The sequence below is a fragment of the Parasteatoda tepidariorum genome, chromosome 6, assembly GCF_982258835.1.
Source record: "Parasteatoda tepidariorum strain Cologne lab strain chromosome 6, Ptep-v5.0, whole genome shotgun sequence".
NCBI lineage: Eukaryota > Metazoa > Arthropoda > Arachnida > Araneae > Theridiidae > Parasteatoda > Parasteatoda tepidariorum.
Genome location: NC_141760.1, coordinates 79,146,753 through 79,165,657, shown reverse-complemented (window position 1 = coordinate 79,165,657; position 18,905 = coordinate 79,146,753). Strand labels below are relative to the sequence as shown.

Below are 18,905 nucleotides of genomic sequence, written 5' to 3'. Positions count from 1 at the left end.
AACAGAGAGTAAAAAATGCTGACATTTACTCTATCTCGTAAAGGATATAGAAGCTGAGTACAGTAACAAAAAAATGCTTAAATATCCGACATAAAAGGGAAAAAAAGGATGTAAAAGAAGTTGCTGAAGTTTAATTGCTGCCTTATAGTTGCTACTATTGGAAAAAAATAAAACTATATAATACATAATTAAAGCAGACTTATTTGTGTTGCCTATGTGTAGAATATAACTTGAATTTGAAAGAACCTGATTAATATAAGATTTGTTTAGATAATTATATGTTACTGTCCTTCTTTAATGTAACCTACTTAATTTATAAGCAAATCGAAAAAAAGTGAATAAAAGCTGACACATAAATTATTTTATTTCATTAAAGGTGTTCTTTCTTAATGCACGAATATTGAATCCGTATATTTTCTAAAAAAAAAACCTAAATCCTTTTATGATTCGTTTAAATAGAAAAAACTCTTGCAATAAAATTAATGGTATACCTCAAAACAATATTTTAAATCAAATTTATGAACTGTTTTTATAGAATAACTCATAACAAAAAAAGGTTTCTTGTAACAAAGTAATTTAGTAAAAATGTTACGAAAAATAAGAAATATTTCTGAAAACTACAAATTTTTTTTCTCTAGAACAACTCAATTTATTTCAACAATGATTTTGATATAGATAGAATAATTCTGTTAGAGATGCTGCAGAAATAAGAAATATCACTAGTAAGTAAACCTTGTAAAAAAACTTAAATATTAAAAAAATGGGTCTAAGTGGTTTAGGTATTTTATTTTAACCTTCTTAGTTCTGATAATTATGAACATAATACGAATAGACTTTTTACCCACTACAAATTCTGGTCGAAAACCTTAAATTGTGTAATTCTCGATTTATATTTTTGTTTTAAGCTTTGTTCTAAACGTATATTTCCAACAACACTCGAAAAACGGATGGAGCCAATTTGGCCCCTCTAATTCTCTGTTACTCTGTTATTCGAAAAATTACCTACAGAAAGTGTAAAGTCTTTCTGACTTTTCATAATTTTATTCAATTTCAGTGCTTATTTAATAATTCATGTGTTAGCATAATGAAAATGCATATATGGAATGAATATTTAGAATGACAGGAGGGGCTAGAGTGGCTCTTAAGATATCTTGCTAGGTATCCTAGAAACCCTGGTAGTTTTGGATATAAGATACCCTTTGATGTATAAATGGTTCACCAGTTTCATTAAATAAACAAGAGTATTTCAATGTATCTATAATTATTATTTATAGAGAAAAGAAAACTCAATTACCTTAAGACTTATGTATACTTATAATTAAAAAGCTAGTGTTCAGTTTAAACCAATATTATCTTTAACTAAATTGAATGAAATGCAGTAGAAGTTTGATGATCGAGTCTATAACATGTTTTTACTGAATTCATTCTGATTATATTTTAAAATTTTGAGTGTCTACTTGATCTACACGCAAGCAATCTGGAAAGAGACTTACTAGCCTCTTCAGTCATTCTAGGTTTACATCAATGTTTAGTCTTTCTAGTGTTAACTCAACTTATCATACACATATAGCGTTATTTTTGTTGACATATCATTTATTCAATACTAACGTAATGATTTAATTGTTTTTTGATGCTTTTGTTTCCGTACCAAAAAATATCTTTGTACCAAAAAATATCTATAAATAAAATGAAAACCAAATGAAAGAAGAAATCTTCTCCTTTATAAATAGAAATAAATATTAAAAGGTTTCTGATAGTTTGATAATATTGATTTAATTCCATAAATAAATTATTTTTGCTATTTATTTGTGTGTTTAGAATACTCTATTTATTTTAAAATGATAGATAATTGGAAATTATTTTACTTACACAATACATGAAGCATAACATTTCTTGTTATGGGTTGATAAGCTGGCCCTTGATATATGGAGGAAGTGGCAGTGCAAACATACACACCCATATGCAGTCTGCTTACTTTTATAATGCTTAAATCTTCGCCTAAAAATACGGAATTAAAAATGTTTCAATAAATATTGTCTATAATAAAGGGAATACTTATTGTCTAAGGCAGTGGTGGGGAAACTTTTTTTAAGACGGGCCATTTGTAATAACTAGACAATCGTAGCGGGCCAAAGAATAATGCTTAATCGTTAAAAAATTTATGTGTTCTATAAACATATACATATATTATTATATACACTTATTATTTTAATAGTAAAAAAGCAAAATGTAAGAAAATTATAAGCACAAAATATAAAATGAATTTAGTGTAGTTCTTGATGTGAAGTATTATTACTTTATTTTCTGGTGTTATTACTGGTTGATGGTGCATGAGAAAAAAGAAATTGAGACTGTTTCTTCAAAATTTCATCATAGTCCGGTTCCATTTGCGAAGCAGAAATTCTTAAAACTAATGAAAGGTGCTCATCTGTAATTCTGTTTCTTAAGGAAGTTTTCTTTAGCTTCATTGTTGAAAATATTTGTTCGCATATATAAGATGAGCCGAACATTGTCATTATCTTCATTGCATGAGTAATAAGCTTTGGGAAATTATCTGGACTTAAATTTTTATAAAATTCTAGCAATGGTACTGTATGAAAAGTTTGTTTCAGGAGAGTATTACAGTTCAGTTCTATTAACTCAAGTTAAAATTTTGCATCAACTTCTTAGTAATTAACATTGAATGGGATCGCAAAAATATTAAACTCTGGTTCCATTTTTCTGATAATTGCCAGTATCGCTGATATCTGTACTTTCATCCATGGTAATTGAATAAAAAATAAATTTTTGAGTTTTTGTAGTCAGTTGTGAAATTAGATTTTTTATCAATATTTTCAATTCTCTCGGTGATTGTTCTTCTTGAGAGAGACAGTGACTGAAAATCATTTTTCTTTTCAGAGCACATAATATCGCACACATCTATCATGCACTGCTTTATAAATTCACCAAATGAAAATGCTTTATTAGATTTAGCAATATTATAAGCCAACACATAACTGGCTTTCGTAGCGCATCTTTGAGAATGATTAGCTCTCTGAAATAATTACTGTTGACTTGATAAATTTTTCATTAAATCTTTCGATTAAATTTTTTTCACCTCTTCACTTAACGATGAGTAGGAGTGGTTTTCATGTTTGCTCTTGAAATGGCGTTGAATGCTATAATCTTTTAAAACTGCAACAGTTGTATTGCAAAGTAAGCACACAGGTTTTTCTTTAAATAAAGTAAAGAAATATTTCCACGTCCATTCTTCTTTAAAAACTCGACATTCTGAATCCACTTTTCTTTTTTTTAACATCCATTTTAGACGTTACCTTCTACGGAGAACAACACACAGAAACGCAATTGACGAAAACTTACTGCTAACTAATGCTCTTGCGCGGGTCCTCTTAAAATGAAATTATAATTTTATTAAACTTTTATAACGTTTTTACAAAAATTGTAAAGCAGTTTGAAGCAAAGGAAACAAGAACTAGAGCAGAGGCAAATCGCGAAGCTTTTTGGTTGTGATTGGTCAATTCATTTTCATGTAACGTCACAGTACCCTCCTCTTTGGATATTCATGGGCAAAATTCTGTATTCATGAAATTAAAATAGTTCTTCAATATTTTGATAACTGTCAATTAATGGCCTATTATATTTTGGAGAAATTCGTGAATTTATATTTCCCAGGCAAGATTGAGTTCTATTTTGAAAGATTAAAATTACCACTCGAGTGTAGGAACGAAAATCAGTTTAGAACTGCTTTTGAGTCTTCGGCCCACGAACTATTGAGGCAGTGGGAGCTTCGGGGATTACACAAACAATTACTCGAGTCACAGCGGATCGTTGCAGATGACTGACTAAGTCGCTAACTAACTGATCATCGGGCGGCCTCGCTTGTATTTATACCTACCTGCAAGGAATGTTCGGGAATTGGATTTTTCCGGTTCTTTCGAGAAAACAGAACAATGAATCGAAAATGCGAGAGTGTCTGGAAGTTTCGAGCGAAGACGAGTCATCTGTTTCGGTCGGATGGATTTGTCCAGAATACTATTGTGTTTTGAATATCGCCGCCGGTAGTTTTTATGCGGGTCGTCACATTACGAAGTAAGAACGCGTTCAAACATTCTCACGACGGCACTCTTAAACGGGCCGGATTAAACTTTTCCGCAGGCCAGACTTGGCCCGCGGGCCGTAGTTTCCCCATCACTGGTCTAAGGAATTCAAAAATTATCTCTGTTCAGTTGAAAACCTAAAAACCTATAAGAATTTCTGTGTAAAAATAAATCATTTCTATCAATGAGAAACATGAGAGGAACAAGATATGACGTTAATTGCTCTCTTATACTCTAATATATATATATATATATATATATATATATATATATATATATATATATATATATATATATATATATATATATATATATATATATATACAATTTTGATTTTAAAGATATTTAACTTCACTAGAAACTAAGCAAAATCAAATGGCACTTCAAACAGTACATGAGACTTTAAAATTCATTGCATGAGAACTAACCTGTTAAACTATTAAGATTGGTGAAATGTTATATACATATTTGCTCAACCCACCTTGTGCTATCTGTCCTTTAGAATCAGAAATTTCTTGCCCACCCTCTCTTTCCCATGTAACGGTCGGTGATGGATGACCTTTGACTTTGCAGCTGAGAGTTATGTTAGTTCCCTCTCTTGCCATAACTTCACTTTCGCCTCTTTCTACAAACTTCGGTGGAACTGAAAATGTAAAATAAAATAATATTTACACAGCAATTTGTTTTGCGTAGTTATCTAAATTAGAGTTGATAACTGAAAGAAACAAATGAACTGTGCACCAATGCTTGACACACTGCTTCAAATTTTCTTACTGCTAGTTCTGCTCGAATATACCAAATCACTTTAAGTATTACAAAATGGAAATGCAGATTTTGGCTAAAAGTTTAGAAGTAGTTTGTGGTAGATCTAATAACAGTATATAGAAAAACTAATTTATCGTTAATTATAGAGTTCAAATAGGTTCCATAATTGTGTATGTGATGCAGAGCAAGGAGTCCCGAAATAGTAAGTGCGCCAAAAACATCGATAAAGTCAGCCAAAAAGGTCAGTTTGGTGAAGTCCCCGCTTGCTGTAGGGGTTGCACCCATTTAGGAATCAGTTAAAGCTTTGCCTAACAGTTGGAAGGTGACTAGGTTTAGATATGTCGCCCTGGTGAGTAATCCTAGCTTCTCCCCCCTCTTGTATTACTTAATGTTATGGTATCAATATGTAATCAAGAATATTTTAAATCATTAAAATTTATATTGAATACAATTAAGCAACATTCTACAATACAAGAGGGGGGAGAAGCTAGAATTACTCACCAGGGCGCCATATCTAAACCTAGTCACCTTCAAATAGCTAGGCAAAGCTTCAACTGATTCCTAAATGGGTGCAACCCCTACAGCAAGAGGGAACTTCGCCAAGCTCACCCTTTGGCTCACTTTATCTATGTTTTTGGCACACTTACTATTTTGGGACTCCTTGTTCTGCATGACATGAATCACATTCCAATCCTCATAAAGGCTGTATAATTGGTCTAATCTAGGATAATCTACTTACAGGCTGTTGAAAGCTAGTTTAGGGTTAAAATTTTCTCGTAATAAAATAAAAGTACTTTTCATGTGAGTGGGTTCTATTTTGATTCTAGTGTATTTGAGTGCAGTAGATCTATTTACGGTATGTCGAAGATTTAGTTTAAGGTAAAAAATTGCTGTGATATATAAAATAAAAATACTATTCGCTCATGCAGGCTCCATTTCAATTTTCGTGAAGTGTAGTGTAGTAGATCTAGTTGTACTTATTGAAGATCTAGTTTACCTTTAAAAATACTGGAATAATGAATTAATAATATATGTTCTAAGTAGATATTATCCCTATCCTTTTTGCATTACGGAAGAAACATGAACAGATTGTGACATCAACTGAAAATACCTCGATTTACACGGAATTATTTTGAGTAAATAAACACTTAGCAAATTTTTAGAATATGAATAGAATTCTTAGAACTAATATTGATTGAAATACTTATTACAGACAGAAATGCTATTTCAGATTTGAGTTATAATTGAGTATGATCTTAAGGAAAATTTCGCAGAAAATGCCTTTTACCAGTTTCTGACAACCTCTTTAAAGGCTTTATGTAAGTGGAAAATCTTTAATTAATTAAGATGATGTCTGGTAAGTTTTAAAAGCATCAAAGTAAATAAAATTACTTTAAACGAAAATGTAACATCGAAAAGAAGTGTCCAATTATAATAGGCTAACATGTAGCTCATTTTAGCTAACACTAATCGAAGTGGAATTCAGGAAGTAAAATAGTTTTTTATTGTTTGATGCACTTCTAAGTGTTAAAGGGCCATTGATTCTTAATAGGCTTGATATGCTTGCTGTTGACTAATAAATCATGATTATGGTAATCGCATATATATTATTTATAAGAATAATATATATGTAATTATCATAGCTCAAAATGAAGCATGAAATTGAAATATATTACCACCAATCTTACTTATCACTGCTAATTCGAGTGTGGAAAATAAAGATAAGAAATGGTGCTAAATTGACTCAACAATTTCTTGGAACAGCCTTATAAAGACAATGCATTTAGCAATGCTCTTCTGGGACTGAAGGAAATGTTGTATTTTAAAGCTGCGAGCTATCGTCCATAGTTCTTTCAAATTCTTACAAATCATCTTTGTTGACGAAGTTCAAATAAGATTAAATTTGCATTATCAGATTTATTTATGTTAAACGTTAACTATAAAGTTTTAATTCCCTAATGTTTAAATTGCATTTAATTGAATTAATTATCTTTAAATTTTAGGAAGCTCGCTTATTAAATTATACTCGCTGAGTTTTCTATATGAAGTTCCGAACTTTACGCTTATTAGCAATCTTGATTGATAGGAAACACAGGTATGTCTGCAAAATTGCGGTATATATATATATATATATATATATATATATATATATATATATATATATATATATATATATATATATATATATATATATATATATATATATATATATATATATGCATACTTAAATAAAACTTTTAGGCTAAGTGAAATGGGGCCTATTATAAGGATTAAGAATGACAGCGGAGTCCGTGACTGGAAATAGTGTACTCGTACGCAGAAAGAGGCACCTCAGTGTTATGAATTTCTTCTACCTATGTCAGTGAGTATCTAATTTAATTTATTTAAATTGCTGTAATTTCATGTTAATGTCGAAAATGGCAAAATTGGATCAGGATTAGATTTTTAACCCTAGTTTAAGGATTTGGCAAGCCTGACAAATTAGTCGTCAAATTTAGTTAAATTATGATTAAGAATTTAACACCGATTTATTCTAGATAAATCCTATTTTCAACATTATTGACTATAAAACGTAAAATTAAGATAATTCAGATAAATAAAAGTACATATTCAGAAACGAACGAAGGAAAAGTTCATAAAAGAAAAACTATGATTTTTCTATTCATGGGTTCCTATGCAGTTCTTAAATCTTAACAATGTGCCTTACCTCCTAGTGGAGCAACAAAAATTGGGTTTTAAGCGTTAAATCCCCACCCCCTCTAAAATATTTTGGATACTTTTTTTTATTAATAGTTCGAGATTATTATTTTTTATTATTTTTATATTATTAATTTCATATTATTAATCTTTATTATTAATTTTTATTTGAGAACGAGTAAATTAGCTATTGAGTAAATGATCTACAAACAGAACATAACATTTCACTTAAGGAGAGAAAAAAAAGCTATTTTAAAAATACATATGCAGAGAAAGGAGTGTGAAATCTTTGGTGTAATTAAACAGGCACATGTTCGACTATTATTAAATAAAGTTATAAAAAATAATAAAAAATCATTAAAAATAATTTTCTTGATTGTAATTGTCTTTGCAAAATCAAATTCAATCAAATTAAATCACAATAAAAAAAATAAAAAAATTACTAAAAATTATTTTCTTGATTGTAATTGTCTTTGCATAATTAAATTCAATAATTGTGCCCAAAATGTTTTCAATTTGCTTAATTTCTCGAATTAAGCCTTTCTTAATTTCTAGAAAATTGCGCATAAAATAAAATTAACTTTAAGGAGTCAAATCTTTAGAACGTCCTCCGGACCAAACTATTAGTACCCTATTTCTCAGATTACGGTTACCCAATATATTTTGAAGGTAAGGAATCTGTCAGAAGAAAAAGGTATATTTATTTCAAAGAAAGTATGCTTTTGTGGCGAATTTCGTAACTTAAAATATTGTAACAATAAATAACACAGATTAATTTACATATTTGAGGTTGGCTCTGTGGAAAATCCGATCATTAGATCAAACGTTATTCAGAGTGTTTTTTCCACACTGTTTTCTGAAGAAAATGTTTTGAATTACATGGTTGAAAGATCTCGGAAAATGGACATAAGACTAAGGTAAAAAAGGATAATAAATTTTTTTTTATAATTTTTTCCCCCAATCTATATGTTTTGTATTTTAACTAGTAAATTAATAATAAATTTTCTAATTGCGTGATAAATTTTTTATTGATGAAAAAAACTATCAGTTTCAGGAATTTTTTTTATAACTGTTGAACAGTCAAACCAATTTAGGGTTTACGACTACCAACGACGTTTGGGTTACGACTTTAGGTTTAAACTTCATAGCCTTTTAAGTCAATCCAGAAGACAAGGGAACTTCTGGATTAAGTATTGGGAGGAATTTGCCTTCGGGGTGGACTTTTGATGGAACTAATCCGCATTTGTATTACAGAGGGAGGAAAACCACGAAAATCTCGCACAGTTAGCCTGACGGCGAGGAGACCATAACTCATGATCCGTCTACCACTGAGGATATTTTACGTCAGCACTGCGATCGGTGTCAGCCAGGTGCGGAATTCATATCGACCAGCCATCGCGGGAATTTTAACCAGATTCACCTAATTGGAAGGCGAATAATCTATCCCCTGAGTCGCAGCGGCTCTAACATTATTATTCAAAATAATTCAGTGATCAGCACTTCTGAAAAGTAAAACTCAGATTATAAACTTCAAGCACCCCTAACCAAGAATAATTTTCTGAGTGCGCCACTGCTACCACCCCTAGAAATTTTGTCATCTATTTTCAGATTCATTTTTTAAATGTTTCCGCATGTTTCTAAGAAAGTCGTCATTTGAAAATGCTAACGCAGGTCCACCATTCTTTAGAGTTTTAGGAGCCTACCGGGTAATAACAAAGGAGTGGCGTCAACGGCATTCTTCAAACAATAAGTGTCAGAAATATAGATAGGGGGATCCATCCTCTAAAGTCTATTACAATAAGTTTATACAATAAGTTTATGCAATAAGTCTATTGCAATAAGTTAGATTACAATAAGTTTATATTTCCTATTTTAAAGTAAAACAAGCGTTGCTCTAACTTTCACAAAATAGCTCCAAAACAACTACAGTAGAATTTTAAAACTCCATGTATTTAAAATTGAAACAGCATACATATATTTTTGAGCAAAATGCATATTGAAAGTGATGTGGAGCGAGAAATGTATGAGAGAGATGCTCGTTGGCTGCAGACAGGACTCGAACCAATGATTTTCTGTATCATAAAGAAACCACCGTAGTTGCTCCACAGTTGCACCATAGCTCCAACCACCATAGTTGTACACTCCAGTATGGAGAGAGTAAGAAAACCTTCTATAGTTACTCAACGCAATAGCATATCCTTTCATTCATTCTATTCTCTTATTAGTTTTTAGTATATAGTGAGATAAGGAAAACATTAATTGAAATTAAAATTACCAAACTATTGGGATCAAATTTTAAAAGTTACAACCATTTGTTCCATCGAAACTGAAAATCAGTATGTCGTGATGCGTCATTGTAGTGATCACTTTATAAAGCTTCCTAACTCTCCCAGCCCTGAAGTGTACAACTATGGTCATTTGAACCTCTTACTATGATTTCGGACGTCTTTTGTTCGAGCTCTGCTGGCAACCAAAGAATATTTCTCTCACACATTTCTCCTACCAGATCACTTTTGATACTATGTGCATTTTGCTCAAAAATGACTATTTGCTGCTTCAATTTTAAATGCAGTGGGTTTTTAAATTCAAATATATATATATATATATATATATATATATATATATATATATATATATATATATATATATATATGTAATACAAAAATTAAATACTTTTGTATTAATAAAAGCATTAAAACTTCATTCCTTTTTATTAAATATCTTTAGTAAAGGATAAGGGTAGAAATTCTATTTTGGGACTTCAAGGCTAAAAACATGCCAATGAATAATAATTAGATTAATACTTCAAAAGAGAAGTTATTTTAAGATCTTTCACTTCCATATAAGGAAAGATTAAACGATTTGCTTTGAGTAATAAATAAATTTGATGAGGCGTAAGAATACAGAAAAAAGCATATGGCTGGACTTTTTACTCTTTTTAATCATCCTATAAAATGCAGAGCGCAAGATTTTGCGTGGCTTTTTGTTGTTTATCTTGCTAAAATAAAATCCGTCAGCTTAGACGGGATATCTGTTCCCCCTCTCCCGCTTTGGAGAGGGGTTAAACTGCTATTTCGCCATCGCAACTTAATAAAAGAAGATTATGCACAATCTGGACTCTTTAATCATGCTTCTCTCACTACTACTATACTAAAAAATATCGGTGTGGATACACCGCATATTATATATATATATATATATATATATATATATATATATATATATATATATATATATATATATATATATATATATATATATATATATATATATATATATATATATATATATATATATATATATATATATATATATATATATATATTCGAAGTTATTTGTACACATTTTTGCTCGATTTTAAGAAATATTTTTTCACACAGCACTTTTTCTGTTACCTAGGTCTTCTATTTTGGGAATAAGTGCATACCCATTTATTATGGGAGACGCCTTTAAAAAGTATCAAATGAAAAATTTCCCAGCTTTGTACACAAACTAAGACTTTTTCAATTTTTTTCTTCACTACTATTTACATTTTAACATTCTTTTGACTGCAATCTTTGCAGCGAAGTGAATTATTCTTGTCACTTAATTCAAATTATTTATCTCCCTAACCTCAGAAATTCCCAGTGCGTGAGTCTTGAGACTATAGCAGTCTTCGTTGTCACTTGACAAAGTGCAATAAAGTGCATGTAATATCGTCTTTGGCTGCAAGGAGAGTTTCTTGCTAACATTATATGTAGGAGAAAATTATTTCCTAACAAACGTTAGCAACCTAAGCAGATTGGCATAAAAACTATGATAGTTTGCTATCATGATTTTAAAAATTCAGCTTCAAAGCTTGTAGAATACCATAACAGAAAAGTAAAATAATAATAACACATTAATAAAAACTGTAAAAATAGTGAGTTTCACGAAAATATAAGAGAAAGAAAAATAGGAATTGAATTAAAACTCTATCTGCCAGATTATAAAATTAAATAAAAGAGTTTATTTATTATGTAATAGTCTTGTGATAACAGATAAATGACAAACAAGCGAGATTTGAAACATAATCCTTTTTCTTTTAATTAAAATAAAACGCTATTAAATCAAATCACGAAGTTGTATTTTTAATTAAAATGTAACAGCAGTATTATCAAATGTATAATGATTTAAACACATTATTTTTAAGAAAACAGTTTAAAACGTATGATTGTATCAACAAATGATCTCAGAGAAACACTTCATACGAAAAACAAAACCACTCTATAAATTAATGTCACTTTTCTCAACAACCCAAGACTTATCAGTAACAATGTTATCTTAAGGGTGTTATTTCGGAATGAATTCTGATGCTGGAGTCAGCATTATGCCTAATGCTGAAGTAAGTATTGAGTAAGGGAGAAGGAAGTTTGTTTTCAACAACATAAACATTTCAACCTCTGCCCACTCCAGAAACATTTTAAGGGGATGCCCGGAGGTTCCCATGGAAAAGAGCAGAAGGGACTAGCTGACTCTCCAAAACGAACATTTTATCGAGTTAAGACGAGTCCTTACGAGCATCAGGACCTAGACGATCGATCGCAGAAGGGTCGTTAAGGGATGGGACTCGATTATAAGTTTCCTCTGGGGCATTTTTTCTTAGTTCTGTGCTCTTACAGTGATTGAAAAAGACATCCATTGCTGAAAGAAATAAAAACTCTGCAAATAAAGAGATGCCTCTCGAAAAAATAGAAGTCAAAAGATAAAAAAAGCGAAATCTTTACGAGTTGCTGACTGAAATTGCAACCACCTTTAATCAGGATTCTCTCTGGAAGGTCGTGATTTCTAATGACCTTTGGTCACCGTGAATGTCTACCATTATGGCCTATTATAGGATTTGAACAAGGTTTTTCTAAAAGGTTAAGATATGGTAAAGGATGAAAAAAGCTAAGAAGGCTTTCTTGCAATAAAAATCGGGATATTTGCGACTATACATTAGAGGAAGTCATAAGCCATAATGATAAGTCCTCTCTTAAGAGTTGATCTTAGTTATTTCCTTTATTAGTTTTTATATTTATCCGATAAAAGTTCCTTGAAAGATTTATTTCAAAAGTAAATAGTAGTATTTTGTTGCTGTTCAATATTTTCAGATTTTTTCCCGTTATTATTTATTAAATACAATTGCTTAGTAGTTTAGTTATGAGGAAAAAAAAATAATTGCTTTTTATAGAATTATCATAATTTTAATTATATTTGAAATAGTTCTTCTCTCTAAGTCATTTTTTCTCAAAAAATATTTTTTTTCAAATAACTATTACTAAAACAACAAAAAATAATGCATCTATTTCTAAAATAGCTGTTTCTAAAACAGAATTTTTACAGAAAATAATATGTTTCAAATCTCTGACACATAATGCATGTTGCGCAAAATTGGAAAGAAAATAAGTTAAAGATGCTTAAATATACTTAAATCTATCATAGCATTAAAGTTAAAGATACTTAAATTTGTTACAACATTACAAACTAGATGGCATTGCATAGGGCACAAGTCATGCGATATAACAGAACTTGATTGTAAATCATCACTGCCATTACAACCTAATGACCTAAGCCTTCGATGATCACGAAAATGAGCTAAGATCAGAGAATGTTTCGCTCCTATATACATCAAGTAACATTAAAAAAACTGTAGTTGCTCTGGGGTGAAAAATGCCACTCGAAATACGACTTGCTAATAGAGTTCATTTAAAAGAGTTAAGGAGCATGTTGATATTGATGGAAACTACAAAAATGTTTGTTAAAATGTTTATATCTTTGAATTTGTAAATATTAAGAAGAGTTTAGTTTTATCATTTTCTATTTAAAAAATTTTTTTTTTCTTAAATGGAAAATGATAGTAAAATGGTAATATCTAACTTCCTGTCATTCATTTTTGTTAATCTTACAGGATAATTTAATAATAAATAGTTTTTTTTAATTATAATTATTTGCTTTGATGGCGAAAAATTCGTTTACAAGTGGCGGCTGTTGTATTGCTTTTGGATGCACTATGCGTCGGAGCACTCATTTGTAATCTGAAATTAAGATGTTTAAATTCCCTTAAGACCCATCGCGCCGAATTCATTAAAGTAATGCACTAAAGAGAAGAGCTGGAAAGAAGAAATCGACACAATCTGCTATGACGACAGAGAATAGCAGTACTGTAGCAACACAGTAAGACTTCCTGTAAGTGTTTTTTAGGAAAGACGGTGAAAGGTTTTGTAATAAAAACGTGTTTCTGTGAAACTAAATTATCTAAAATCAAGCGTAATTAAACAAAAAAAAATTATATGCTGAAAAATAAGAAAAATAAATGGAAGAACTGTACTGATTCATTTAAGAAGGACGTGAAAAATTGCAGTACCATGATTTACGCCAATGATTCTAATTGATTTTGGTAATGGTACAATTGAAATTATGAAACAATATGCAATGTACAAAATTATTATAGACGTGGTAGCAGTTTAGGAGAAAGGTAAAATATTGTCATGCTATTATTGATGCTAGATGCTTAATCAAATTTGGTAATGGATATTTCCGGGATTATAGTTATAGGAAGCAAATATACTTACTTTGCACAAGGACCTTCATTAAAAATGCACCAATACTGTGTAGTTTCGTTGTAGGTGATGTGGAAAGAGATTTTTTGCCCCCCCCCCGAAAGGGAAAAGCACCGGTGAGAATTGCTAGAAAGAAGTAAATTGTGACTATCATGTGTTAGCCTCAAGCAACGGCATTATACCAAACTGTACTGAATTAGGTTGAAAAAGTCAGTAATAAATGATGCTTAAATAAAATAACAAAACGGTACATAGCATTAAACAGTTTTTTGAAGCCTGCTTAATCATTAAAGCTATGCACACAATTAAACTAAAAAAAAAAAAATTATGAACATGATATTTTTTTAAAATTTGTTCTGCAAGATTTTTTTAGCTAATATGGCAATTGTATCTTTTATCCTTAAATACTATAATAAATTCTAATTTACCTCATAGCTCATTTATTTGAAGCTGATGGATTTAAAAAAATATTTTTACAGAGAAAACGTGTTCCCATGAGGTAAAAGGCTGTTATAAAAAAAAACTTTCAAAAAAACTGTTTTATGGTAAAAAAACAGTTTGTTTACTGATATTCTTCGACATTTTAGCGAAAAAAATACATTCTTGTAACTTAAAAAATCGTTGAAACTACAGTTTTGCTTCGTACATTTTACAGTTTTGCACAACCAAACTACCTGCCAAATTAAAGCCATAAATTTCACGAAATTTTTTACAGTGTAGTTGTCAATAGAACATTATTGATTGTAACACTTTGCAATACAGATTAATTACTTGTAACTAACTAAATGCAAATCACCTATAAATATTTAAAAATAAAAAATTTTTTAAAATTAAATTTACAAGCAATATAAATAAAGTTTGTCAGTATCTACTTGAAATTTAAACTAAATGAAAGAAAAACATCGTTAAATAAAACTTAAACCGTCTGAGTTGGAAAATTCGTCGCCAACAACAAATTATTTTCCATTTCCGTTTAGAACTGCACTGATCGAAACAACATCAGTTTCTACCCCTCTCTGCATGCAGTCTTTTCTGGCTATCACTGAAAACAGCTGACACTCTTCGAATGTTTTCCCATCCCCCGTGTGTCGCTGAGTCCGCGAAGCTGACACTAATGTTTGGCGTGGAGGAGGCGAGCTTTAATGATTCTCTAACATCGATTCTTGTGGCTTTTACCTGCCCGAGAAACAGTGAACAAATGGAACGCGGTCGTTAAACACGAAGAGCCGACAAGTCACTAGAGACGAAATGCTGCTGGTTCCGAATTCTTGGAAATGTTTGTGAATGAAATTCGTTTTAAGAGATTCTTTCCCCTAGAGAGAATAGAACACTTTCTGGCTCTTAGACAATATTCTAAAAGTGATGCTAGAGGCGCTTTAGCTTTATCTTTTGTTATTTTGCATTGTGGAATTATTGCTTTTCTTTCGTTACTGAAGTGTATCTGCTTTGCTTAAAACATGTTAAATATAAATATGTTATAAGTAAATATGTGAATACATTATCACAATACCGTAATTTTTTGCCTCAGTTTTAATGTTATATATTTGCTGATAATTCAACTCAAACATTGTCTGTTTTCTTCTTCTTTAAATTAAAACAATTCTTTAAACTAAATTAAGTTTCGTTTTGTTTTCTTTAGATTAAAACTTGTTGAATAGCTTGCATTCAAATTGTAAAAAAAATTTAAAATTATTCGAGATTTGAGAAAATATTTGTACAATTAAACGAGTGTATACATTTGTATAGATTTAGTTGTTTGTTAAATACAGCAACACGGACGGACAATGTGTGGTCACATTACCTACACTGTAAAAAATGCTGGGAAGAGTTACAGTAAAAAAAAGCACCGGTACTCAAGGTGTTGATACTTTTTACCGCTAAATCCATTTTTATCTGATACAGAACAAAAAAATCTTATCTATCTTAACTCTTACAGTAACACTTTTATCATAAGGTTAGTGAATCATTCTAATTGAGTAAATATTTCTGTAAAAGTTACAGTATGATATTTTACGAATGATAGCATAATTTTTTGCCTCAGTTTTAATGTTATATATTTAATGAAAATTCAACTCAAACATTGTCTGTTTTCTTTCCCTTTTTAAATTAAAAACATTCGTTAAATTAAATTAAATTAAGTTTCGTTTTTTTTCCTTAAATTAAAGCTTGTTAAATAGCTTGCATTCAAATTGTAAAAAAAGTTTAAAATTATTTGAGATTTGAGAAAAGATTTGCACAGTTAAACGAGTGTATACATTTGTATAGATTTAGTTATTTGTTAAATACAGCAACACGAACGGACTATGTGTGGTCACATTACCTACTCTGTAAAAAGTACTGGAAAAAGTTTCAGTAAAAGAAAGTACCGGTACTCAAGGTGCAGATATCTTTTACCGCAAAATCCATTTTCATCGGATACACTCAGAACAGGAAAAAATCTGATATATCTTAACTTTTACAGTAATACTTTTATCATAAAATTAGTGAATCACTCTAATTAAATAAATATTTCTGTAAAAATTACAGTATGCTATTTAACGAATGATTCACCTAAAGTTCCGGTACTTCATACCGTAATTTGATGAATTACACTGACTTACTCTAATAGAATAAATATTGCTTTTAAAATTACAGTTATTATTTAACGGTCACCTTATTTTTCTTTGTAGTATATTACTGTATTTTCAAGCAAGTTTTATTGTAATTTTATCCGAAATTTTTTGTAGTGTAGCTCAAAAGCCCATGATCGAAGATTCTCTTTACGCTTAAATATGAGAGAAGACAAAAAGAAAAGTAGCTCATTTTCTAAAAAGTGGAGCCGCAGTGAAACGGTAAATTAGTCAGGAAAAAGTCTGAGATTTATATTTAAAAAAATTTATTTGAATGTAGCTATTTCATTACATCTACCATATAGTGAATACTAAGAGCATGATCTCTTTCGTACACTAAGTTCATTATTTACAGACCCATAATAAATGGATAAAAGTTTATGTGCAGTTTCCTGTATCATCACTTATGCGGATGGCCAGCACATAAACATAAAAGTCATTACCTCACTCGTTTGAAAATGATTCATTACATCGAAGCGCAAAATTTTTGATGATCTTCCGAGAGGAACGTTCTGTGAAGCGTTAGGTATAACAGACCTGCTTGTCACATATTAGACGCAAAAACAGCTTACAAAGATTAATGAACGCAATTAACTTCAACTTGCTGTGTTAAACTAAAGAATGACATGCAAAGGAATTATGGGTAGAAAAATTAATAAGAAGCTTGACAGGAGATGTTTGTTTATAAAAATTCTTTTCGATGAAAGTACAGCATTGCAATTCGAGGAAATAATAAATGTGTAAATTTTTTGTGTAGATTGAACTAATGAATGACTTCATAATTAGAAATGAATGACTTAATTGTAATTTAATTAAATAAATGTCAAAATTTAAAATGTCAAAAAAATATTTTTTTTGTTATTGGATAATAATTTGGTATCGCTTATTCACAGAATATATTTACTGACGGTTAAATTTAGATTTTTCGTGAAAAAAAGTTATTTGACAGATAAGCGTAAAAACGTTAAAAAATTTTATGAAATTATTATTTTACTGCATGAAATAATTATTTTATTAGATGAAATCATAAACTATTATTACTTAACTTGAATTACTTAATAATATTTTTTAGATTAAACTAATGAATGGCTTTATAATTAGAAATGAATGACTTAATTGTAAATTAATAACTTGAATTTCAAGGTTTAAATGATAAAAAAATATTTCTTTACAATTGGAGAATAATTTGGTATCACTTATTCACAGAATTGAATTACTGATGGTTAATTTTTTTGGGGGGAAATTTTTTTATAAGTCAGGTGGATGGAAAAATATTAAAAAAAAGTAATTAGAAGAAATCAGATAATTGAAACAAATCTTCCTTTTTTTAAAATATCCGTTTTGTTTTCTGTTGCATTGTCTTTCATTTTATTGATTTACAACATTTTATTTACTTACATCCCTACAAATACTAGAAATTCCCTTAAAGCAACTTACAATTATTTTAAATGACTCCCATATTATTTTTCACCACTTTTTAAAAAAAAATTACGCAAATAAATAATGCAGAAAAATAAATAAGAAGCTTGACTTGAGATGTTAATTTACAAACTTCTGTTGATGTAAATTGAGCATTTCATTAAAAGAAAATTATGTTTGTTAAAATGTCTAGTTTTGTAAATGAAAAATAAGTTAATGGATTAATTAATAATGTAATATGAATGACGCATCCGTATCTTAATTAAAGAAACGCCAACAACAGTCAAATATTTCATGAAATGTGATTTACATTCATTTTTAATTTAAAGAGTGTAACTTGATTGCTATGCATAAACAATTATTTTTTTACAAAAAAAAGAGAAGATATAAAAATAGTGAGAGTAAAAAAATAAAAAACGTAGCTTATTATTTATTTATATGTGTATCGATTTATTTAAATTAACTTGTTTTGACTTTTTGTCATGTTGTCCTTGAATTTGAAACATATCTACAGTTTTAAGAACATTCTTTCTGTTTCAAATGATGTTCAAGTACTTAAAATGAAAAAAATATATATATTATTCTATTATTTATATTGTTTTACTTTCTAAAGATTGACATTTGAAAAATAATTATCCATAAACGAATGGTAGGGAACTTGACAAAAAATGTTTTGCTTACAGAAAATAAACAATACATTTTCTGACATTACTTCCTCTTTTTAACACTGAATATTAATCAATCAGTAATAATTTAAA

General features: G+C 29.6%; 1 protein-coding gene across 2 annotated transcripts in view; it reads right to left on the bottom strand.

Annotated features, from left to right (window-relative positions):
* Positions 1-18,905, bottom strand: part of LOC107447254 (lachesin) — a 116,728-nt gene that overhangs the window by 54,788 nt on the left and 43,035 nt on the right. For both annotated transcript variants that reach the window (XM_071178474.2, XM_071178475.2), the window contains exons 4-5: positions 4,579-4,740; positions 1,870-1,998 (exon numbers count right to left, since the gene is read on the bottom strand). In XM_071178474.2, the coding sequence (XP_071034575.2) occupies positions 1,870-1,998; positions 4,579-4,740 (291 nt within the window). The remainder of the gene's footprint in view (positions 1-1,869; positions 1,999-4,578; positions 4,741-18,905) is intronic.